The 27065-nt window shown below is 37.4% G+C and overlaps 1 protein-coding gene across 10 annotated transcripts in view; it reads right to left on the bottom strand.

The window, feature by feature from the left end:
* NFIB (nuclear factor I B) overlaps positions 1–27065 on the bottom strand; it is a 288026-nt gene that overhangs the window by 11794 nt on the left and 249167 nt on the right. For 3 of the 10 annotated variants that reach the window (XM_074933000.1, XM_074933001.1, XM_074933003.1), the window contains exon 9: positions 5251–5339. The exons of 1 other annotated variant lie outside the window; for it this stretch is intronic. In XM_074933000.1, the coding sequence (XP_074789101.1) occupies positions 5251–5339 (89 nt within the window). Of the gene's footprint in view, positions 1–5250; positions 5340–14190; positions 14274–17761; positions 17928–27065 lie in introns of all 10 variants that reach the window. 6 more of the 10 variants (XM_074932994.1, XM_074932996.1, XM_074932995.1 and 3 more) reach the window with 4 other exon arrangements.

Below are 27065 nucleotides of genomic sequence, written 5' to 3'. Positions count from 1 at the left end.
TGTTCTGCACATCTTTCTGTATTACAGAGTTGGGCAAAACTGTTAGAGTTAGCAATTTAAACTGATAAAGACCAGAAATCATTAGATTTTCTTTCTATAAATACTTTTACAATCAGGATACATCAACATTATTGTTCTTAAATTGTAATTAATTTATACTTCTATTCCCAAACATTGCCCAAGGGCACTGGGGAGGGGCAGGGGCAGAGGGTATGAACCATTGCTCTAACAGGTGTCTGTGTTTGCCAAAACATGCTTGCCACAGAAATGCTGCTGTGTTACTTTAGCTATGTATTAGCCCAATATCAAACACATACAAGGTACTGTGCTACAGAAGCTATCTGCACCCATTCTCAATTCCCCTCTTACTTCTTTTATGAATCAAAGAGTATCCCATTTGATTGCCTTATCAGCATTATTATCATAAACCCAGAGTGGTGCTGGGAGGAAAAAATGATGCTTGGAAAGCTGAACACCCCTACAGCTAGGGCTGAGGAAGAAATGCAGCACTCTGAGAACAGAGCTCCCCTCAGCATCTTCAGGAACAAACCAGATGTTGTACTAGGCATATGTGTCAAGATAACAGACTAAAAGCAGGAAATGCTAACCATTTGCCTGGGTAGTAATATTAAAGTAACAGTTAACCCATAAAATTAACACAGCAAAATTGTTTAAAAAATGAATATAAATAACAATACTTGGAAATTAATTATATTTGGCAATAGTTAAAATGTACACTTTGGCAATGAAAATTTGCTTACAGTCTGTGAAAGACTTGCAAATACTCAACATGCTCTAAAAGAGACCTATCATGCTGGCTTTTATGAGTGGTCCCACTGGAATTAATATCAATGGCATAATGAGTGGCTGAGATTCAGGCTAAAGCTCATGTTATCAGACTTACACACACACATACACACTTTTTCTCACTCTCACTCATGTCTTAAGCTTACTTGTTGCATATGCTCTTGCTCTCACACAGTGACTGAAACTGTATTTTCCTAATTGAGCCTTAAAGATTTTTACAGCTTCCCCTCCTCACCTTCTGTCTCTACAAAAACAGATATTATTCCAGAACTGTGGTTATAAAAAAAGAAGCTTTGGGTTTTTGTTTTTTGTTTTTTTTTTTTTAATGGATTCTGACTGTCTTCTTCATATCTACAGTAAAAAAAATGACCTAAATAATCTCAAAACTACTTGAGAAGTTAATTTTATTGATATGCTTAAATGTTGTTCAAAGTTCAGCAGAAATAATAAAATATGTACTATAAACATTGTAAGTAAACAACAACAAAATGTAGATGGTTAGAGTATCAGAAGCAAAATAAAAATTACTACTTCCAAATACCTGACTAAATACCTGGGGTTTTTTCCCTTTTTTTTTTTTTTTTTTAGTATGCTCACAGGATGTTCTATGTAAGTATTTCCTTTAAAGATAGTGGAATGTTTAACTCAGCTAGGCAAATTATTTAATCTAGTTTTTATTATCACTATTCCTCACTAGTATGGTTTTGACGAAAATGGTGCATCAATTACTTATAGTTTTGTGGTTTGGGGATTTTTTTTCTCTTGCATTATTTGTGGTCTTTTTTTTTGCAAAGTCCAGTCTTTGGCATATGGACCACTACTGTCTTATACCTGGGACTTTAAATACCAACAGACACATAATTTTATATGGAAAGAAATACCCAGAAAATGTATTTTTACACCTATGTATCATATTTTGAAATCTATGCATCATTTCTTGTATCAGGTATGATAGGCAACTACTAGCAAGACAAAGAACACAGAAATAACAGAGTATCAGAATATCATCATTCACTCTCCCCAAGTTTCCAAGGTGTGGTTCAACAACAATTCTCTATAACAAAACTTTCAGCTTGGCCACCCCTGCTACCTGATTTCTGTAGAAACAGGACAACTAACAGTGATGCACCATCAACTTTTTTACCTTCTTGAGATCAATGATATTTCTGAAAAATTTGTGTACTTAACCATAAAAGCCTACTGTACAACATGAGACAAAGTACCATCAAAATTCCACTGCAAATCTGAGGAAGTCACACAATCAAATCACACATTACTGGCTGCTCATGGCTTGGATGGGCACACGCTTTGCTGGGTAAAAAAGTGTCTGGATGGCCGGGCCCAAAGAGTTGTGGTGAAAGGAGTTAAATCCAGTTGGTGGCCGGTCACGAGTGGTGTCCCCCAGGGCTCAGTGTTGGGGCCACTCCTGTTTAACACCTTTATTGATGATCTAGACGAGGAGATCAAGTGCACCCTCAGTCAGTTTGCAGGTGACCCCAAGTTGGGTGGGAGTGTTGATCTGCTCGAGGGCAGGGAGGCTCTGCAGAGAGACCTGGACAGGCTGGAGCCATGGGCTGAGGCCAACTGTGTGAGTGTCAATAAGGGCAAATGCCGGGGGCTGCCCTTGGGCCACAACAACCCCCAGCAGCGCTACAGGCTTGGGGAGGAGTGGCTGGAGAGCTGCCAGTCAGAGAGGGACCTGGGGGGGTTGACTGACAGCCGGCTGAACAGGAGCCAGCAGTGTGCCCAGGGGGCCAAGAAGGCCAATGGCATCCTGGCTTGTGTCAGCAATAGCGTGGCCAGCAGGGACAGGGAAGGGATCTGACCCCTGTACTGGCACTGGGGAGGTCACCCCTCGATTCCTGTGTTCAGTTTTGGGCCCCTCACTCCAAAAAGGACATTGAATGACTCGAGCGTGTCCAGAGAAGGGCAACGGAGCTGGTGCAGGGTCTGGAGCACAGGTCGTACGAGGAGCGGCTGAGGGAACTGGGGGTGTGTAGTCTGGAGAAGAGGAGGCTGAGGGGAGACCTTATCACCCTCTACAACTACCTGAAAGGAGATTGCAGAGAGCTGGGTTTGAGCCTCTTCAGCCTAGTAGAAAGGGACAGGACAAGAGGGAATGGCCTCAAGTTGCACCAGGGAAGGTTTAGACTGGATATTAGGAAGCATTTCTTTCCAGAAGGGGTTGTTGGGCGTTGGAATGGGCTGCCCAGGGAGGTGGTGGAGTCCCCATCCCTGGAGATGTTTCAGAGTCGGGTAGACTTTGAGCTGAGGGATCTGGTGTAGTTGGGAACTGTCAGTGTTAGGTTAATGGTTGGACTGGATGATCTTCAAGGTCTTTTCCAACCTGGATGATTCTGTGATTCAAATGTTTATCAAACCTTTTTGTGGGGGGAAATCTGACTGGCTGGACTACAATATATTTCCTTGCCAATGACCAACAATTACTTTTGCAATACATTATTTTTTTTTTAGTGTCAGTTTTAGTGTTGAAAGGGTTTATTGCTCCTTAGCCTGTGCAGGTATCATTTCTCTTCTTAAAACCTCACCTACACAGGATTTGAAGAACGTTCTATTCCAAAGCCCAAACCCTAAAACATCTACCTAGGAAGAACTAACAGTTTGTTTCTTTGTCCTCCAAGGCTGTGCTTAATTCAAGGCCAAATAAGCATAGCCTGGACCTGTAAAGAGTGGCAGAATTTGTGCCCAAATCCATCTGGCAGGACTTTTTTATGTTGGTAGGGTCAAAGTGGCAAGCAGCACACTGGGAGCAACCTGCAAAGCAGTTTTGTCTATAAAGGTGAGTGGATCATGGAGCATGCTTATATTCATCACCAAAGTTTCCTTGGACATCACCTAGAAATCTTCTTCCCTTCTTTCTTTTCTCTTCATAATTTATGCCCAAGGATCCTGTGTGATGGGTACTCAAAAACAGAATTCAGTAAACACTGGGACAGTGCTTCATTAGGTATAAACTGGCATTGTGTTAGAGGCTTGAGTGATGACTGATTAAAACCATTCAAGGGTATTTCTAGATTGGCAGTTTTGATATAAATTCCTAACATCTGTCAATGCCCTGAAAAAGCAACACCCTTTTTAGCGGGAGAATAAATCACCCCCTCTGTGCTATACTAGCTCAGTTTGGATTCACTCTTGGCAGTACATTGAAAACTGCGGCAATTACTGCATGATGGGGATTTATAATGTGAATCACAGCCCTTGAGAACATGAGGTGAATCCATTAGCTAATTTTCCATTGTGCCATTTAATCTATAAGGAAAGAAATTACAACACCTTGCTTTTCCACTATAATTCTTCCAGATTTTAAATATTATTTCAGAAAAATTGCAAAGAGGAAAAATAAAGCAATAATATTCAAGGCTTTTAAACTTCAGATTTGTAAACAGCACCAATTTTCAAAGTTCATAATTACATTTCCAAGTTGATACTCAAAATCCCAAACCTTCTAGCAATCCATAGTACAATACAGTGCATCAAAAGGTATTTTCTACATAATACATATACACACTCACACTCAGACAAACTATTCAGAAGGATGATTCCTTTCATGAGCATACAACTGTCCAAGAAGTATTTAGAATTATTTTGAGAGTCAGTAGCTAATACTTCATCTGACAGGATCCCAAAACACGGGCTTTACATGTATGACTCCATTGTGTTGAGTGTTGCAGATGACCTTGCACATGAAAGGGATGAAAAACAATGTGTCACAATCACACAGATTTGTTTACACACCTATTTAGCCACACACACATTCTTCTACTGTTACTGAAATTTATTATATACCAAGAGATGTAAAAGATAATATTTTATAATTATTATTATTTAGTAAAGTACCAAAGGTTAATGGGGTCTATTGTGTTTGCTTTTCATTCATACAAAAGGATTTTGTGTAAATCATTCCTACTTATTCTGTTATTTAGTTGAGAAATAAGATGGTTTATACCTTACCTTTATGTATATGTTAGTGACCTAAATCTGCACCAGCCAATAAGTCAGAAAAGTCTCTATGAATAGTATAATTGTTCATTATCCAAAACCACCACCACCTCAGACATTTGTTATACTCATTTAGACATCTAACAGCACCATTTTCTCTGTATTAACACTAAGCCCCCCAACATATGATCATTAATTCTGCAAATGACATTTTCATTTCTAAAGCCTAAAATCAGTATTCCTTTAAATTTACAAACCCTTTGCATATGACAGCACAGCATTCTTATTCCAGGTGCTTAATTAAGGTAGTTTCTAAATTCATCTTACACTAAAGATAACCTAAATGTGTATGGGAGAAATGTTACACACATGTTTTGATCAAATGCTGTCACATACTCCTCTGGAGGCTTGCTAAAACAGATATTGTAGCTCAATGCAACTTTTTTAGAGGTGGTGTAGGGGTGGAAATAATTAAAATGTTACCTTTGCCAAGTAATTCCCAATGTATCCTCACTGGCACTGGGGTATAAATGCCTGCCGTTTTGATTCATGGTCCAGTCACAAATTCTCAGCTGTCAATTGAAACCTAGCAGTCAGATATGGATCGAGCAGTACTACAGTTTTTAGTATTTAAATGAATACATGCAAACTAGTACTGTACATGGCAAAAGCCTTAGTTTCCTAAAAAGTAACTTTAAAAATAGAAAAAACAAACAAAGAAAAATAACTTTTTCTGAGAAACAAATACCTGCAGATTTCCTTAAGATAATGCTACTTTAATATGCTCCTCTATTAATAAAGCATAAAAGAGTAACTAGTGTTTAGCACATAACAATTAGCCATTATTAGATTACAAACTGAGCTGGAATAAAAGGAAATGTTAATAATCAATAGCAAGATACCTTAAGAAAGGAAATAAAAATGCTGTTTTCTTTAAGCAATGCTCTATATAATGTGTATTAAGATCAAATATAACCAATATCTTGTAGCATGCATTTCGTGAAACATAGAAGACATGCAATTTATAGAAAATTTGCCCAAATAAAACAAACTGTGTGTCCTTATCTTGCTATTTAAGAAGGATAAAGGTATTTTGTAATCTAAGTTTATTAATTTAGTGTTACTAAAAGTGGTATTATATAGCAAGAGGTGATAAAATAATCTACTCTTGCTTTAGACTCAGAGTGATAGCATTTAAAATACTTTAATGCATTGAATATAATGAGGAATGTATTAGATCTTAGCCGAAACAAAATCTTCCCAGATCCTCAAATCATCAGTTCTGCCTTCATGGATCATTCAAGTAACCCTCTATAGATACATTTATTTAACAGCTGCCCTATAGTGTTAACAGATTTATTGAAAAGATATAGTGCTTATTTTTAAGTTTAAGAAAGTGAACTTATCTGGCTTTAAAAAAAACATACATTTTAACCTCTGTATAGTCACACTGTATACAAATTGCTGTACCATTATATATGATACAGAACTCTGAATTGAAGATAATGTTGCTGAGTTTAATTTCATTTGAAGTATTTTAGTTTTCTCTATCTGTATTCACAATATTTAGATAGTGCAGGCTACAGCAAACAAACTACAATAAACTGTTTTCACAGGAGTTCAATTAATTGCAGTCTTTTCCTGAAAAATACAAATGCTGAGGACAAGACAATATTGCAAACGTGACCCTGTCTGACTGTCAGACTGATAAGCTTCCTGCTGTTAAGGTCTGAGAAATGGAAGTGTTAGTCTCTGATGTTTTCATAGGGATTGTTTCTTGTTTGTTATCTAAAGAACTCCAAGGGACCTTCTAAAGGCCATTAAAACCATGACTAAACCACATGAAATTAACCAGAAAAGGAAACATGCATTTAAAAATTTTGCTAGAGGTAACTGTGAATAATACATTAAATATGTTTAAATAAAGGGGTAAGTAAATATTTGGTTTAGTCACTATATAAAAACAGTATTGTAAACCTGATTTTAATATTGAAGACGTAGTAAAATGTCAGCTCAGTTACTCAATGTACAGTAGATATATTTCCATTATAACCCTTAAGAATGTCATCATCTTCATTACAGATGTGTATTTGAAAGCTTTATAACTTAGTTATAAAAACTCACTTCCAGCTGAAACACAAGACTAAAAGGTTAAGCCCCACCCCCCTCTTTTCTTCTTTCAGAAAATACAATATCTACAAATAAAAGACCTTTGGCTGATTAGAACCATAAAAAATACTAAAATCACAAACTTAGTGTTACCAAATTATTTTATGCCCTTAGGTCTAGCTCAAAAATCTGGCAAGCACTTAGTTTACTATAGAACCATAGTGCATTTGCCACTTGGCAGAAACAGTAAGGGATTGATACATTAAATTTTAGTAAATCAGCTTCTGCACTAAATCATTATATTCTTCCCAAAGTCTCCATGAGAACTTTTGACTTATACAGTTAATGTGTTAAATTTATCATTAAGAAAGCTCCAAAAAGAGCTTTTCAAACCTCTTTCATAAATGTTAGTAATGACATGCTTCATATTATGTACAGTCATACATACCTCAATACATATACACCTAAATACTGTAATGGTAATAACAGAACATGCGCATCTTATATATATGTTATAGACACATACATGCACATGTATATGAAGAATCATGCTACACCAGACTTATAGTTAGCATAAACTGTAGTTCTATTCACTGCACCAACTCTGCCATACTTTGCATAATGACAACACCTTGAAGAACTGCAGGTCTGTATGACAAGGGGTTCTGTGATAAGCCCAGGACTGCATCATCTGTGCTGAAAACCACCTTCCCAGTGTTAAAAACTACTGCTCCACACTCCTCAGCAGCTTCACATAGCTACCATGTTGTCTTTAAAAACTAATGTGCCAGGAAAATGGTCTTCTTCTCCCTCACATAAAATATCCTCTCCCAAACCACTCCTGTTTAGAGATGAGGATGTCTAAGATTTAGACATATATTTTTGAAAGTATGAAAAAATATCACTTTCAAAGTCTGCATCTGTATCCCTCACATGTGTTGAGTGCTTTCTGGGTAAAAAGGCTGGAGAAGCTTGAAAGACCCCTATGAAGCCTGGCTCCATTTGACGGAAGAAGACATCTGTTCACAGCAGCAGCAGAAATGCTGCCCTTGGAGGATGTCCAGACAGCCCAGTATGGAAAGCCTCAGGGCACAGACCTGACATGATTACCAAGCTTTCAAAGGATGTAGGGCACTTTAGTACAGTATTTTGAGTGCTATATGTTGTCTGGAGTCATGCTAAAAGCTTTCTGGCTAGTTATAGTCCTCAAAGTAACTTAAGGACCTCTAAAATCATGCCACGGTGTTAGCTGGAGATGAGAAGGCACATTCACTCTCACCCGCAGTAATCCACTTAAAAGAGCTTCACTGCAGGATGTGTTAAAGGGAGTAGCAGGAAACTACTTGAAGGCTACTTGAGAAAACTTAAATTCATCAGTAGAGGGACTTAAGAAATAGTCTTCATGAGACATTTAAGAAATGCTAGAAACATTACTAACTTTCTCAAAAATATGCTATGAATGCAAAATAAATGACCTGATTTGGTATATGACATGGTGAAAAGTCCTTCCTAGAAGCGTGTTGGACAGGTCTGCTCTTCAGTCCCACAGCTTTGTCATTTTCAGTAAAGAAAGCCACATGAACCCCACTTCAATAACAACTTCCATCCTCGAAACATTAGCAATGATTTTTTTTATTTATCTCTCACCTAGCCACACTGAAAAGAACATAGGTCTGTATTCTGAAGTGGAAGATTATGCCCAGCCTTGCAGCAGATGGCAAAACCTCACAGGCAGCCCAGCCATTTCCTGACACGTGGAGATGCAGGGGTCTCTCATCCCTGCAATATGTCCTCACTGCTAAACTCATGAAGCATCAAACAGCACAAAGCCCACTGCCAGTGTCTCTCCAGGCAGACAGAGCAACTGCCTCACCTGCCTCAACTGTGCCATGGGAAGGGGCCACAGGCCCAAGCAGAGCAGTAGACTGAGTGCTTCCCCTAACTCTCCCAATCTGTCTGAAAGTCATCCACCTCCCTGCTACTGTTCTGCCCTCTGTAAAATTCCAGGGAAGTTATTTTGATTTGCAGTTTCCAGTGCTGTGAAACGTACTGATGTGAAGTTCTACCCAGGAGCTAGATTTCACTGTAGCTACTTTTACAGTTTAAACTGGGCAACTTCCAAGCACAACCATCCTGTATAGTTCTAGGTATGCAAATCCTGCATGCTTTAAAAACCTGTAGTCATCAGCTCAATATTTAACCATAGTCTGAATAATTTTTACAGATTAATATTTAAACAGGTTTTGTATTCTCCTGTTTAAAAAGTGGCTGTCTAACACCAGTTTCAAGCTGCTGTGATGGCTAGTGAAAGTAGATGTGTATTTTGGAAAGTGTAATAGGAGACTCTGCTATAGCCTCTGTTAATTGAAAGAAGCCCATAAAACTTAACATTTGCATATTTTCTTTGTTTTGACTGAAACTTCCTTTAAATGTGTTTCCCTTCCAGCAAGCATATGTGAAAGGTGACCTCTTATCCATTTACATACCGCCTGGGTGGTCATGTGACCCAGTTTTACGTCAAACTGTCAATTATGATAAGGGACACAATAAGAACAGCCTAAGTGTTGATAACCTACTTCCTGGCTTTACTGAGAAGTTCTGTTTTAAGAGTCGACTTGTGTTCTTCTTTCAGCCTTCTGCTGAAAGCAAAAGCAACATCCACCCAAAACATTTTGCAAACAGGTACTCTGTGCTCAATGGACATTTAAGTTTACAGTTTTCATGATGAACACTATGGAGAGAACTCCCTTTTGAACTGTGTGATTCAGTAACTAAAGGATGCATCTGGTAAGAACAACTTCCTACTGAAAAGTCAGGGCAGTCAAGTACATAGGAAATAAAAAGCTATCTACAATTCTCTGATTTTGCGTTTTAGAGACGTGCAGTGTTTCTTATTACTACGCACATGGCAAATGTCTTACTCATAAATGCCAAAGCTATGTGAAAATCAGGCATACCACACACCACACCAGGGAAGTCCAAACCCTAGTGAAAACCATGCCATTTTATTAATCAGTGCAAAGACTGGAAGAGTTCACTATCTCCTTAGTAACTGGGTCAGCATTAGTTAGCACAGCATGCTGTAACAGTTGGGAAAGTTCTAATAGCTATCCCATTTATCTATATTTTCTATTTAAAAATACAGTCAGCCATACAAGGCTCCAAGCTGCATTAAAATTAAATAAATGGCCAAGAAAGAAAACTACTCAGTTATTTCATTTATTCCAGCAGAAATGCTATTATTTGTGAACCATTAATCTGTATTTGCAATGATGTTTATCTATCCATCCATCATCCGTCTATCTTTTTATACTGTTTACATGGGTAAATTTCATGACTTTCTGGCAACATTCTAGCTTTACAGCCAGAAACAACATCAACCTGCCTCTAAGTGTCTATCACAATATATCCATGAAGATGAGAACACAAAAAAGGCTACAGAAATGCTATCATATAACCATGAGAATTCTGATCACTCTTTGTTACTAAACTAATGATCCATCCATTAAAATTATTTAACCAATAGAATGGAAACAGAACTAGAATCTGGCAAGGGAATGTGTCTGCCTGACTGAATCTGACTGAGTTTCCTCAGTTTGTTGCTTTTTCCTCTAGTCTGGGCTTAGAAATGCCAAATCTTCAGTAGATGCAAATCAGAGAAAGAAGGAGGGAAAAGGTGCTCCCATATATTTATGAAGATTATCGAAACTTCCTTTTACATGCAATTCATTTAAGATGGTTCTTACACAGATGATGAGCACCAAGTACTAGATTTGACATCATAAAATAATCTCACCAACCACCAATAGCAAAATGAAGAAAAACTCACTCAGGTACTAGCTCTTATCACTTCCCTTGCCTCTTCCTATGGTGCCCTCCCTGCAGTTACATTATCAATACTTAACAATTCTCCGAAGCTGATACTGAATCAAGAAAAGCAAGCTAAGTGGTCATTAACAATCTCTAACATTTAGGGTGCAGCTGACATGACAACAAAATGATAAGATACATGTGACTCTGTAGATGCCACTGAAGTAAGAGATACGTTTTGTAACTATTTATGTCACAGTATAGAAATACCTGTTATTTCAAGGCAGATAACAGAAAGACCCACCAGCAATTGCAGCAGAAAGTGGACTGCATAGTTACAATTCCTCATGAGAAACTTGACTTACCAGCTATCAATGTAGCATGCTAAGTAATGCATGTAACACATATTTTTCACAGTATTCAGATGAATAAAAGCAAATAAACTGCACCCATCAGTGCTATTAGACACTGTTTTTCAAAGCTGTGTTCAATTCTTCCCATCTAAATGTAAGTATTCCAGGTAGGTTGAGCTATAAATTGTTTACTGGAAGTTCTAGCAAACTATCACTTTGTCAGAAGACTGTATGTAAGTGCATGTTGCAAAATACATGTGTAACACTTAAATTTATTGTGGCTGCTGTAATTTAAACAGGCTACATAATGGTTCTTTTTAACAACAACAAAAAGTACTCAACGGCAGATGCCAATATTTCTCATAACCAGAGAGCATAAATCTTCATAAAGACTCCTCCAATGAAGTAAAAAATGTACCGGTGACAATATTTATTCTTGAGGGGTCAATGTGCATTACGGGGTATGGTGAATGTTTAAAAGACCTCTCTGGAACTAAAACCATTGGCTTTCTAATTTAGAATTTCTCTCCACTAATACAAAATGATTGATTACCTTTATTGCAAGTACCCCTTGATTTTTGTTTTCATTCATCATGGGCTGCTTTAAAGCAAATGCATTTAAAATCTGACACAAGAAGAGATGTCTCTTTAAAATTTTTGTGAAGTAATGAAAGGACACTAAATCAATCTCATTTCTGCCTTACCAAAGGATAACCTTTGCTCTATTAAAGTTGTTTAGACACTCTCAGTGCTCTACCTCACTTTCTGGGTAATAAACATATAAGGCACCGTCATCTCAGAGACACCTTTAGTATTTAAGTGAGTGAAGGTAACTAACTCATTAGGAATTTATATATATGCACTTATATATTTGTATTTATCCATATGAAAAAGCTTTCTTGTTGAAGTATTCTGTCCTTTCAGATGGCTTCAGCAATAGGTACTATTCCCTAATTTTGTACACATTTGTATGTGTAAGCATCCACACACATATCTCGCCCCCAAATACAGTCAAGCAAGCATACACATATATCCACTGAATAAGTTAGTAAAAGAATAGAGAATTCACAGCAAAGATGAAACCATGACACAATTTTTAAATGTACTGTGTGGCTCACTGGTCACCAGTTCATGCTCTTGAATTCATATAACGAGACTATGAGGCAACGTACTTTAGAAGGGAGAACACTTGTTTCACACGGTTGCATTGAAGAATTTTTCTGTTTACAGAATGTATGTGAGACCTAATTTATTCTCCCCTTTCCCCCAAGCCATCTGGCCACATGTTTTACCATGAAAGGGAATATAAGACACAGTGCATGTAAACAGCAAAAACTGTGATGACCCTTGAGATGCCTCTCACTTTTATGTTCCTATGACACTGCTGAAATCTCCAAATTTATTCCATCTACACAAAGCCAAAAATATATAGAAGATACATGAAATAAGCAATATATGATTTATATATACTCATAAACTCAGCCAAGAGAAAATTAAGCATGCTGCCACTACTTTCTGGCATGTGACAAGAAGTATGTAACTCTTTCAATAAACTTGGAAGAAGGTCGAGTGGGTTTAAACAGTAGCAAATTGGAAGTAAATATTGTGTCTGAAAATACGTAGTGAAAAAAGAAAATGTACTGCACATCCCCAAATTAACTGGATGTCAAACTTTTAAAAGGATAGTATGTAAAACTTCACAAGAAATCAAGAAAATACATGCACTGTGTTTAAAAAAAGAGACGTGTGCTTTAAAATACAATAAACATCTACTGTATATCTTTTTAAAAGAACCATGTTATAGCAATTATAACACATTTCATAGTACAACAGTCTTTGAGAGATTAAAAAAAAAAAAAAAGCAATGCACCAGAAAATTTACTGAAAAATGAATGGTTGGCAAAACCACTAATTGTCATTTGGTATTTTCATAAAAGTGTACAGATGTTTCCAGTTAGGTCTCACTGGTTAAAAAATAAGTTGGCAAAGCATCAACAATCTTGAATAAATGATCATCTTTATGATTTTCTCTGAACTCTGCATGGGGTGACATTTAAAACAGACATACTGCCACCTTGCCCTGGAAATGGGTAGGGATAGGGAGTTCCAGATGAAGCACACTTAGCTATATCTCCGCAAACACAGAACAGGTAGGTTTTACTAAAAATTGAAACAGGCATGTGTACCAACTGTTGACAGGAACCCAAGCCTGAGAAAAAAATACAGTACAATAAATACCAAGGACTATCTAACAGCCCTTTTCTTACTGCCACAGTCAGCTTTTATCCTTATAACATTTTACATGCTGTTAATTTCAAAGTCCTCTACTGTTAAGATCTAGGAGCAACACAAACACACATAATAAAATATGTTAAAGTTCTGAAGAGTATGAATTTACTCCTGTTACTAGCAATGTAACATTTCTGTATATGCATGGCCTTGCTACCGACTGAAGCTAATTTGTTTGTAAGCCATCATTACTCTCAGCTGTATATTTTCACAGTTTGGGTAAACACTTCATTTGCATTAAATTTACAGCATTAATGAGATGTGAAATTTAAAATGCTACTTGAAACATAAATGATGTAAGAAACTAGAACAAAAATGTGGTTTTAGCATGTTTGAAATCAGCGGACCAATTTAAACCTATTAAACTAGAAATGATGATGTGTTTCATTCAGAATTTGGTTTTATAACTCATATTTAGAACTAAAATAAAGAAATGTAGGCTTAAATATCTGGTGAAAAAGAAAAACAAAATAAGTTGAAAATAATAAGTTGGACCTTTTGCTTTGGAAATCTTGCTTATTTATTTTCTACAGATTTTGAAATGAGTGTTTCTTCCTTATACATCTCATTTTCTTTCCTAAGATCCTATTGAAGATTACATGTATGAGCTCTTGAAAAAAAAAAAAAAATAAATTGAAAGAAATATGATTAGAAGTTCCTTAAGACGGCACAGACCTAAGAAAGCATATGCTAAATTTATGTTTCTTAAAGGGTTCAGTTTTGTTCTGAATAAACTTCATCTTCAGACTGTTACTGAAGCCCTTAGGATCCCAGTCTAATCCAAGATAACAGTGGCAGCATGTAGGAAGGTAATATTGCAAAAGCTTCACTATATCATTACACCTATGTGAAACTTGCCCACCTGTTGCTGGTGTAGGAAGGATGTGTCTCTTGGGCTTAGTCCCACATATCGATTGGCTTGGGATGTGCCTGAGGCTGTGTAGGCTGATTAAGGAAGAACAAAACAGATTGATAAAAATACCAACCTATCATATCTATTACCCTGTGCAGGTACAGTACAATTATGAGAGATCCAGAGTTATGATTTTGCAGTATATAGGATGTGTCTGTGTTTTTCCTATATTTGAACTTTAATAGAATGCAAAAGAAAAATTGGACCAAGTTTGGAAAGGCATGTAAATTCCTATAAACTTCAATGGAAGCTGCATGTCTAAGTCATAAATGATGTCTCTTGTTAAGTACAAGTCCCTCTGATTAATATATTTGTATTTTTTTGTAAGTGATTAAATAAGGTATGTATTTGAAGGAATCATGAGCCTGATTCTCATTTGCATTACACCAGTCTGAGGCACCAGTGAAATCACTGAGATTACAATGGTGAGAGAAAATATCTGTGTACATTTATTCTTACTGCTCTGAAGGCCCATCATAAAACTATAAAACAACAAAAAATGAAATCAAAAGTTCAGTTTATTTACGTGGCATGAAATGAATCTTTACAGACCTTTGGAAACAGGAATGCAATCTCATCAGTATTTTCATGAGAAGGGAGATAATTTTTACTGTGCAATATAATATTAAATTTTTAACTCCCCTATGCATCAGGAAACAAAAATTTCCCGGGGGGACAATTTAAGGAAGTCTCTCGCTGTCTCTACAGATGATTAAAGAAATCCATTTCTGAGAAGAAAGGGAATGGTAGGTGATGCTGAAATTAGTTACAGAGTATGGAGCCTTCACCTGTAGGTCACATTCCTGTCTGGTCTCTGTCCATTACTAAATGGCTTTTAGTAATCCCTAAAAGCCATTACCCTCTCATGGCTTTTGGTGGCACTTATGAAATGAGATAGGTAGTCTTACTCCACTTCCCAGTGTGGAAATATCCGCACTGAAACGTACAGCATCACAACCTGGAAACTTGCTGACAGACAAAACAAAACTACTAAAATTGAACAGACATACACAAGGATGCCGGAGAGGAGCTACATGGGAGTACTTACTGAATTGGCCTGCTCGTATTAAAATCACACAGCAAATACAAGCAAATGAATACAGTAAACAGGCTTTACTGAAAAACTGTCTAAAATTAATCAGATATTAGAAAGAAATTATGGTGCAGGCCACAGGGTTCCCCAAATATTATCAAAACCCGCTGTTCTTTCTCATTCAGAACAATTCTGCTATTTCACTTCAGAATGAAAAGAAGTGCTAATCATTTGCCAGTAGAGTGAATAATAATGATAACTTGTTGGCCAAGCATGTGTTTTTTATATATATTTTGAACCAATCAATCATTCATTGTAAATAAAAGCAAAACTATGCCTTAAAATTTGGTCTTGATTTTCCCATTAAGTTAACATTAGCACTCTATGTGGAAGGTCTGTTCTGACTGATGATACACTTTATATGTATTCACATATAATTTATAAATCACAAGGGCATGTTCCCTCATTTTTTGCTATTTTCTTCATCAACAAGCTATGTTCTTTCACTTTCTTGCTCTTACAGTTACCAATCCAGTCTCAAAAGGCTTTATCAAGCAGATGGACTACTGCACTGCTCTGAACATTTAGCTTTTATACACTATCTCATATGCAGAACTGTCACATTCAAATAAAATTTGTACATAGGGTGGTTTTTATTATTATTTACATATTGTAGTGACAGACATTGGATCTTTAGCCAAGAAGTTACTTGCAAAGTGCTGTAGAAGCATGAGGAGGTCTTATTTCAAATAGCTGAGCTGAGATGTTCTAATGTACATGGGGAATCATGTACCCAAGTTTCAATGAATTGCACAAGAAACTGGGTGCTGACTTAATCTGATATATAGTCCAAATTTCTTCCTTAGTAGTGGGACAATGAATAGATTAGGTAAGGTCTCCTGTAATGATGAATAGTATAGTCAGATCACCAGAAAACATTCCAAAGCAGTTCTGACATTTTATTTGTTCTTTTTGAAATGTGTATTAGAAACTCTGACCTCATCTGAGACAGCTATTTAGGCCAGGCACGACTATGTCAAACAGGAAAGAGAATGAAAAAATTAATACTTGAAAGTATACATTAACTCAGTTTTTCTCAGTTTTCTATTCTGGACCAAAAGTTTAGACCAACAGCTTCTTGTTTGCTGCTAAAACTAACTCTTCTTAAAAGATGCAAGAACTGTAGCACAAACTATCAGGGTGAATACAGATACACTCTACCACCTTTTAACAAAACTTCTGCTATACTGAAAGAACAGTTAACATACTTTCATAAATCTATCCATATAATTATTTGTTTATGCTTAAACAATAGTTTGTCCTTTTATTATAAAGGCATAACCACTTTTCCTCCTTTACATCTTGGCCACTCCTATGCATCTGAGTCTCATCTGTTTCACATTCTAAATTAAAATCTGAAAAGATTTAAAGCAGTATAACACCTAAGAAACATACAGCTTATGGTCTCCATTAACAACAGACCAAAAGTTAGGGACTGGATTCACAGTTCAAATACTAAACAGGTTTAAAGCAAGTCATTTTAATGTAATGAACCCTAAAGAGATAAATATTTTTAAAGACTGGTAAATTTTCTTCCAAAGTGTATATTTGTAAGTATCTCCTAAAAATCTTCATTACTCTGATAAATAATGGCAACATCTCAAGTCCAAATAAAAGTTCAAAGACAACAGAAAAGCAGAAAGTATTTAAAAAGCAACATTCTGCATCACCGAGCACAAGATGAGTATTTGAAGAGAATATATTATCCTATTACATAGTAACACCTTTGCTCATATTTCCAAAACCGCAATTCCATTGAAGATAATAGGATAAATAATGTGGTCCTATATAGTAATAAAGAGATTAAAACATTAAACTTAGGGTTTGTTATTTAAAAAAAAAAAACAAAAACAAAACCCAAGAAAACCAACCAACATTGGATCTACCATCCATTGCAGCAATGACATGGAATTAAAATTTTCTTTTGCGGTGTCAGTTGCTTTTGCTAAAAACGACACAACCTATATCAACGTGCAGTTGTCATAGCTCGGATTCAGTATGTGTTGTAACAAGGCTCGATTTCTGTCGGAAAGCTCCTTTAGGAGCAAATTATCCAATCTCTGTTTGGAATTCTGTCTGCGGGTCATTTTAAAACCTTGCTGCCTGGGTGTGCTTCTCAATGTCTTAACAATGTCCACCTTAGATGAAAAACTTAGATGAACTTAGATTCTCTTGAATAGTGGTCAAATATGCAGGCTTTTCCCATTCATTTTGGTTGTCACATCACAAACTTTGGTTCATGTAACATGATGCATCGGTTGAAATTTGGTGAGGAAAAGCTTTGCCATCAGATCATGTTTGCTCTCCATGTAAAAGGATGAGCATCCATTTGGTCAAATAGTAGGAAAAGGCGCCTTTTTCTGGCCTCAATTTGAAATCATATAGAATCTTCGATGGACATTTTTTGTTTCCTAAAGAAATACTTACTGGTTGCTGTAGGTGAAGATGCCTCACCTTCAGTGGATGTAGTGATGGGTTTAGTATCTGTCATGGTCAGGGTCACAGGTCGCACCGCACTGTGATGGGGAGAGGGTGCCAAAACTGGAGTAAAATGGCCAGGCACTTTCCCTACTACTTGACCACTGCTGTTAGGCTACAAAACAAAACCAAAAGAATGCTTTGTGAAACACACACATTGAGCTTAAGGAACCTACCCACCTATTTTAGGGTTTTCCAGATTGCCTGTCACCTTAGTACCTGTGTGCTGGAATGTGCTGTTCTAACAAAGCTATGAACTTCTGTGTGGTATTTTCAGCAAGCAGATCCCTTCTCAGATAGGTAATACACGCTTAAGTAGCAGTACTTCTTGGTAAGCTTGCTTTCTTACTGGATGCAGCATACATTAGATTGTTTCAAAATATATTTGCTGTTAATTCAGTGGCTGTAAACCACAGTAAATCCCATGATATCAGGATTAAACTGAACAGGGATAGGCCATAATGTACGAAGTATAAAGAGCAAAGGAATGATACAAACCCTCTGTTTTTACATGCCATACCACTCTGGCTTGGAGCATAACCAAGACTTGACCACAGTTGTCCACAGAGATTACGCATACTGGAAGGCTAACTAATAATTCACGTATTTGGGAGTGGGGGAGAGGGTTAGGATATGATGCACTATAATGCATATTTCATAACATCTGGCCAAAAGCTGTCTACGAAAAACACAGAAGTGTTTAATAATGGGAACTTTGCAAGTCAGGAGCATAATAAACAAAGACATTCCTTTCACAGATACAAGAGGCAGTCTGCATATGACTTTAGGGTACAGGTCATCAAGGTATGCTTTCTCCATATAGGCATATCTGAATTTTGTAATGTTCACTGGCAAATGTATATGTTTATCCAATGCCTAAACATGTCTTATACTTTCTGCATGACTGTAAATACTCCAATGGTAAATAACATGCCATAAAAATTAGTTGAAAAAATTAGTTTTTTCAACAGTGGCTGATAACTTTTGTCTTAAACTGGTTTTATGTTCTGTGAATCACAGGTATTTTAAAATACAGCCACACAAAATAAAAAATACTGGGAATCTTATCAGAAGGATCTTGTGAAACTTGAGATAACTCAGAGTAAAGAAATGGAGTGGTAAAGGACTGGATTCAACTGATATAAGGAAATGTTAAAAGAAGTAAACATGACTATGGTAATGAAATAATAACTGGACTGAGACATTTACTACAAGTATGTGCAGAGTATAAACACACAGAAAAGGAAGGAATTATCTGGAACGTACAGGAAGTATAAACGCAGAGTAATGGGCTGAAATCAAGAAGGAGGAAATTTAAAATTAATAGCAGGAGAAACTTCTCTACTTGAGTATGACCTACTCAACTTTGCAAATGCCCCCAAGGGAGAGTCTTGTTATTTAGGATGTCTAAAATTGAGCTAGAAAATAAAAGTGCAAATGGAGACCAACCTTGCATTCATAGGAACAATGGGCAGTTAGCAGACTGTTTCCCTCTCTAAAGGCACAAGCTTTACAATGAAAAATAACAGTAAAGATGTACACTAATGACAAGTGGCCAACAAACTACCCCTCTAAATGAAGAAAAGTCACCCCCTAAACATAACTGTATGTTTGTGGGGTGTTGGAGCAGGGGTGGAGACAAAAGAGCCATGGAATTCCACAGTCTTGAAAATACAGAAATTGGGTACTATTTACCAATTTTTCATCCATGCTGCTAGTTGTGTAAGCTGAGACATTATAACTAGGATTTTAGTAACAGGAATAAGTGTCAGATGTCAAAGTAGTATCAAAATAAGAAAGCAGCATGGATTCAAAGGATTGACAATATGTTCACAAATAATACAATTTCCCCAAATAGCTGGCACGCCACATTGTTTTATTCACTAGGTGAAACTTAGCAGTCAGATGGATGTCCCTAATTATGTGTACTTGCAATAAAAATAAGATGTGGCAGACAATTTCTAGAGAATAATGTGGCCTAAAAGTTTACTGAGCATCTGTTTACATGCTTACATGACCAATGGGGAACTCAGTAATTACAGAGGTCTTTCCTGAAGAATACATATCATATCTTTATATTACAGCAAACATTCATCTATTAAGTATGTGTCAGTAAATCCACCTTTTTTTGAGATCTATCTTAGTAGTGGTTTAGGGAATTTTATCTTGTGGACTCTATTTTAAATGCCTGTCAGCCTCTAAAACCAGGTGTCTTGGCAACCAGAAATCTCATTTCACCTGCCTTAAAACAAAATGAAAATTTTAACTAACATAAATTCAGAAAATCTCCAAGAGTTACTTAAAAGAAATTCCCCATAAAAAAGAGACTCCAAAATAGAGGCAAGTAACCCCACTGGCTGACTGTGAGTTGCACAGAATTCAACTTGAGCCATCTCTATGTTGCAATAAAACAGGCTCTGTTGTAGGTAAGGGAGTCATGACACAGTTTGAAGAATTTGTGGGAAAAACTGTCAGTAATATGTGGGCCTTACAATAAACTTTTCTCTAAAACATAAATTCTTGTAAGACCTGCTTGCTACGTTGGACTGGTTTTTCAGAATGTTTCGGAGAGGTAAGTCCCCTGTCCTGCCCTGGCAGTCTGCTGGAAGGACTGCCACCTCCCAGTTGTGTCTCGTGGCTCCTCGGTGGAGTCACTGACCTGTGACCACAGGGCTACCTGAGGAGCCCTAGCTCATGTGGTGTGCTAACAGATCACAAAAATAACTGAGAATCCCTTATCAAAATGAGCAACTTTTATTAAGAACTAAGAAAGAAGGTTCTGGGGAGTTTATGCAATGTCATCAGCTTCTGAAAGCAGCTCTGTCTCCAAAGCCAGACACAATGAATGAGAAGGACACAGATGGAGACCAGGATGATTTACATCAATGTATCACCTTCTACTGTTCCCTAGTGATCCCGGTCAACAAGAATGCAGTGGCTTACATGGACTCAAGCTTAGTCCTTGTGCATATGGTCCAAATGAGCAAACCTTTTCCTTGCTGAGTTATAAGGCAAAGAATAAACTTATACCCCATTTTCATGTAAATCATGCTTTTCCCTGTGCAATACATAACAGCAATGTGGTACATCACCCCACTTCATCCAAATTGAGGGTGAAATCCTGTCCTTGCTGAAATCTGTGGGGAATTTGCTAGTGATTTTAGTGGATGTGCTTGTGATCCCCACACCAAGTGCATTTCTATTTATTTTCTTTTTTTTTTTTTAATATCTACTTAAATGGCAGAGATAGTACCGTATCTGTTCTACATGTAAACTGAGTGCAGACACAATACAATGAAACCGAGGCCTGCAACCTCTAGACAGAAAAACAAAATCTCTTAAGTGAGAAAAGGGAAAGCTCGTTACTTCAGTAAGTTTAATTCTTATGTTTCCAACATTTTAGATTCTGTCTGCACATTAGATTTCAAATGCAATTACAACCTCGTTACCTACCTCTTAACTATTTTATTGCATATTGTCACATTTTTCCAAGTACCTTCTGACTACACTTTATGATTTATTCTGCTTTAATTTTTGTAATTTCTACCACTATTCTTTTCCTTCATCAAGTACTTTATCTCTGTTTTCACATTTGTGACATAACATTTGTTTTAAAATTTTGCAGTAATGTCAAATACTGCATATTTCAGTAACTGTTCAGATGTTATTGCTCAGCAAACAAGATAACACAAGAAGGGATAAGTATACACAAGACAGATGTTGGTGTACCATGTCTAAGAACCGAACTTTTTCCCCCAAACTGAAAGATTCCTGTATTTAAATTTTTAACTAACATCAGTTCCAGGTAAGAACATACCTATTGGGACTTTTACTTATATTTCTTCTTCAACAATCCTATCTGTCTTTCAGATGTGACCTATGGTACTTCCTTTGACAGACATATCATGGGAAATGGTACCCATGAAATTTTCTTAAAACTTCAGTGTTTTTTGTAGGTGTGCTACATTTGAAAACAGAGTTTATGAAAAGCAGTCACATACTCTTCCAAATTCTGTTACCTGAATGCCACTCATAAGAAGCTTTCCTGAAATATCCAAGTGAAGCAGTTAACAAAGCTGATATATAAATTATCATTATTAGTTTTTATCTTAAGATCATAAAGTAGTCCTACATAAACAGATCATGTACTTGTCTCAGAGTTATTGCTTAGACTTGACACTGCTGCATTGGTTTATACTCACTTCACACTTCTGTGGTTATCTTTGTAAACACAAAACTAAAAATGTGAAATAAAGCTCTAGATTCTGGACCTTGGTTGTTGATAGCAGTACAGGCTCAAGAACACCGTCTCTCTTGGATGTCTCAAGTCCTCTCTCCTGCTCTAAGTTTTCAGTGTGAAGAGGGAAACCCTCTGGTCAGAAATGCCCTCTGATGTCATCAACTCATAATCTTATTGAAAACTGGCTGCTAGAAGTAGCTTCTGTGACCTGTTCTAACTTTCACAGTTACGTCAACAGATATTTTAGCATGGAAACTACATATCTATTTGGACAGTATCCACTTGAGCTACAAGTGCAAAAATTTATAGCACATCATTTAATACAAATTTTGTGCTTATTTAAAACAAGTTTTAGGTTCTAATTCCAGTTTTCTCTGAAGAGATTCTTACAGACAAATGCATTACAGATGAAAAATCAACTGTTACCATCAACTAGGGCATCAATATGCCTGCTTGATGGATTCAGAGGGAGATGATGCCTGAGGCATAAGCCTCAAGCAAATTGCATGGAGGCAGCTGTGTTAGATAAACAGGCTGTGTATTTGAAATGGGAGAGGGAAAGAAGGAAACACAATGAAGGTCTGGCAAATTTAGCCCAAATCTATGCAGGTATAACATTCTTCTGTTGTTGGATTGGAGGCTAATTTGATTTTCAGATCTGTGTTACATTTACCAGCTTTTCAGTTCACACCATCTTGAATTGCCACAGATTAATCCATTCATGTGCATGAAGCCTCAGATGAGTTGTATTCACTGTCATAGCTGTAACATAACTGACTCAGGTTGTCAGACTGTTAATATCTGATTGTATGCACTACATTCACTTTCAGCTGATACTTATATCTGAAATCTGAACAGAAACTTGTAATAGACATGAATATGGACTTTCTTTAAATCAGGATTCACTATAATTGTTTTCCCTGCTGGTATTTTACTAACATTTTTATAATCAGTAATTAATCAACCTCCTCTCAGACTTTTGTTCACGTATATGCTCAAATACCAGCACATTTACACCTCAGTTACATTTCAGGACAGTGTTTTGTTATATAGCTCACTACTTCCAGTATTAAAAAAATCTTTCTGATGCTATAGGGAAATGGCAACACTAACATCTCCAGATGAGATATCCAAACATAACAGAAATTTGACATACATTATTATGTCAAACAATTATTAATAAACAATCCACATAAATTATGATGTTGCTTAAATGATAAAATATATTTCATGTTTAAATTTGCATAGTGTCATTTTTTTAAATAATTGTAATTATATTTCCAAATTCCAAATACAATAATTCCAATTTTCATTGGAATCTTAAATACAAAGCATCTTCAAACAAATAATCAACAAAGGCCAGAAATCATCTTAAGCCTGTGCATGTCCTATGTATATCTACATACAATACAATGTTGTTTCAGAGAGAAGTTTCAGAGCTTAATAAAAATTACGTTATTCCAGATAAACACCATACTTGCAGAACAATATATTTACATCTCAAAACACAGGTTTTTCAGTAGAAATGTTGTGTTTCTCAAGAACGTTACTTTATTATAGACAGATGATCAGGCAATGAGTGAAGTTTAATCAAACTGAAGTGGATGTGTTTGGAAATACTTTGTCATGCATTTCTTCTCAACAGTTCCAGTGCCTTGCAATGGCAAAGTTCAGATATTATGGTGAAGAATATCACTGCAAAACCCTACAGCAATGTAGTTTTGAGAACACTGACTGAAATAGTTTTGTTGATAAGCTGTAGAAGATCCAATTCTGAAGATTTTGGTCTCCTGCTCACATATCAAATACCTTGTTTTAACAATTGTCTACTAGACACTTCTATGAACCCGGAGATCATAACTGATAGGTTCTGTCTTTGAGTCCATGATATTGTGTTCTGTGATATCCACAAAGCGTAATGGATGTTTCAGAGTTTCAGAAAATCTTCAAGGAAAAGAAAATGGAAGAAACATTCAATTTTCAATTTTTCTAATTCCCTCTTTTTTTTTTTTTTTTTTTTTTTTTGGTTATAGGATGCTAGCCCAACATTTTACCTCAGTAGAGCTTCTGCCTAAGGTACCCTAATGCTACATCACCTGTGAACATCCAATGGCCATGTTAGTGTCCTGTTGGAAACAGCTCAGTGTCACAGGAGTCAGTTTCATCACATGTGCAGAAGACTCGTCCTCAAGTTATTACATGAATAATATAACACAGTGCCTTTCAGACTCTGCTAAACACAAGGAAATGGTATTATTAGTGCACTGTCAGTGAGACAGTAGGAGGTACTGTAGGGCAGTGTCTCCTCGAGTTGAACCTCTTGGGTTCCATAAAGAGGAGGTGGTCAGAGACCTGCTACACCTCTTGGATGCACATGAGTCTGTGGGACCAGATGGGTTACACACAAGGGTGCTGAAACAGTTGGCAGATGTTCTTGCCAAGCCACTTTCATGATTTACCTGAAATCACGGTTAACTGGGGAGGTCCTGGAGGGTAGCAAGGAAATGTAACACCCATCTACAAGAGAGGCAGAAAGGAGGATCCAGAAAACTATAGACCTGTCAGTCTGACCTCGGTGTCAGGGAAGGTCATGGGACAGGTCATCTTGAGTGCCATGAGAAGTCATATAATGGACAACCAGGGGATCAGGCCCAGTCAGCATGGGTTTATGAAAGGCAGGTCCTGCCTGACAAAGCTGATCTCCTTCTATGACAAGATGACCCGACTATTGGACGAGGGAAAAGCTGTGGATATTGTCTACCTGGATTTTCAAAAAGCATTTGACACAGTTCCCCATAGAATTCTCATAGAATAACTGACTGCCCATGGCCTGGATGAGCGAACGGTCTGCTGGGTCAAGCACTGGCTGGATGGATGGTCCCAGAGAGTGGTGGTCTGTGGAGCTAAATCCAGCTGGCGGCCGGTCACAAGTGGTGTTCCTCAGGGCTCGGTGTTGGGACCATTTCTGTTCAACATCCTTATTGATGATCTTGGTAAGGACATAGAGTGTATCATCAGTGAGTTCGCAGATGACACTGAGTTAAGCGGGAGTGTCGATCTGCATGAGGACAGGGAGGCTCTGCAGAGAGACTTGGATAGATTGGATCAGTGGGCCAATGTCAACAGGGTGAGCTTCAACAAGGCCAAGTGCCAGGTCCTGCACTTGGGCCACAACAACCCCCTGCATGGCTACAGGCTTGGGGAGGTGTGGCTGGAGCTGTCTGGGAGAGAAGGATCTGGGGGTTCTCACTGACAAGCAGCTGCACATGAGCCAGCAGTGTGCCCGGGTGGCCAAGAAAGCCAACGGCATCCTGGCTGGTATCAGAAATAGTGTGACCAGCAGAAGTAGGGAGGTGACAGTCCCCCTGTGCTCTGCACTGGTGAGGCCACACCTGGAGTGTTGTGTCCAGATTTGGGCACCTCAATACGAGAGAGATCTTGAGGTGCTGGAGCGAGTGCAGAGGAGGGCAACGAAGCTGGTGAAGGGCCTGGAGAACAGATCCTGTGAGGAGCGATTGAAGGAGCTGGGACTGTTCAGTTTGAGGAGGAGAAGGCTGAGGGGAGACCTCATCACTCTCTGCAACTACCTGAAAGGACATTGTAGAGAGGTTGGTGCTGGTCTCTTCTCACAGGTGATTAGTGACAGAACAAGAGGGAATGGCTTTAAACTGCAACAGGGGACGTTTAGACTGGACATTAGGAAAAAAATTTTCATAGAAAAGTGGTCAGGCAGTGGAACAGGCTGCCCAGGGAGGTGGTGGAGTCACCATTGCTGGGTGTGTTTAAGGGTCGTTTAGATGAGATGTTGGGGGTATATGTTGTAGGGGAGAACTTTGTAGAGTAGGGCTGATGGTTGGACTCGATGATCCCAAGGGTCTTTTCCAACCTGTATGATTCTGTGATTCTGTGAAAGCATTTGTTTTAAAAAAAGCAAGTCTATACAGATTTCCTTTCTGCTACTGGACACTCTGGTAACAACAAAAATGTATTTTGTCTTTTTATAGTGCCCCTTACCACTTTTCATAAGGATGAATCTCAATAGTTTCCATAGCCTGAGTAACTTACTGCTACAACACACCTTATACACACCTCACTGGAAGATGCCACACAGAAGCTTTAGGTGGTGTAACATGCAGCCACCTATTTGCTTGAGGAATTAGCTTCAGAAAAAACATGTTGTTGCCAGTTCTTGTCTGACAACATCACTTCTGTACTACTTTCTGAGAGAAATCAAGCTGTTGACTTTGATCTATGAAGCTCTGAGTTTCATCCATTTGAGAAAGCATTTTTCCCTTGCTGTAATTCTACTGAACCTGAGAACAACTGCAGAGCTTCAGCAACCTATGTCCAGACACAGATATCATAAGACTTGCTAGGTGAAGAGTCCTCCATCTTGAATTACAATTTTACTTGCAAGCTCACAAAATATGAATTATTTGTCAAAAAGTTCTACTTCATAAGAAATACCCAGCTTTCCTTGTACTTTACTTACCAACAGGTTAAGATCATGTTATACAAGCATGGGAAAGGAAGGAAATCTTTTTGTAGAAATATGTTCATAAGAATCTCTGAGTTAAATGGTATTTCATGCTCTCTGGAGACATAACTGGATCTGATAAACTAAAAATGAGAAAACTAAATACAAAGTAATCATTTACAACTTCATTTAAAATTTTAAATGCCTTGTCAGTAGGTACAGTTAAGCTAGCACTTTCTCTCTGCCTCCTAATTACAATTAAAAACAGCACATTGCCATATTTAATCTTGAATTATTTACTAATAATTACAAGGAAATACTTTCCCAAGAAGCTGAAAATGACTAAATGTCAACAAATAAAGGTGCTATCTATACCAAAGAAACCACATGCACATATATTGCTTCTATTGCTTATTCTGCTAATATTCTCCCAGGAACCAACAGGAAACCCTTTGACCAGCCCAAACAGAGCTTCACAAGATTCCCTCCTCATTGCTAAATCACTGCAGTTATTGTATTGCAGAATGACAAAGCAT

The sequence above is a fragment of the Athene noctua genome, chromosome Z, assembly GCF_965140245.1.
Source record: "Athene noctua chromosome Z, bAthNoc1.hap1.1, whole genome shotgun sequence".
Classification (NCBI taxonomy): domain Eukaryota; kingdom Metazoa; phylum Chordata; class Aves; order Strigiformes; family Strigidae; genus Athene; species Athene noctua.
The sequence above is the reverse complement of the archived record's forward strand: the minus strand, read 5'-3'. Positions and strand labels throughout refer to the sequence as shown.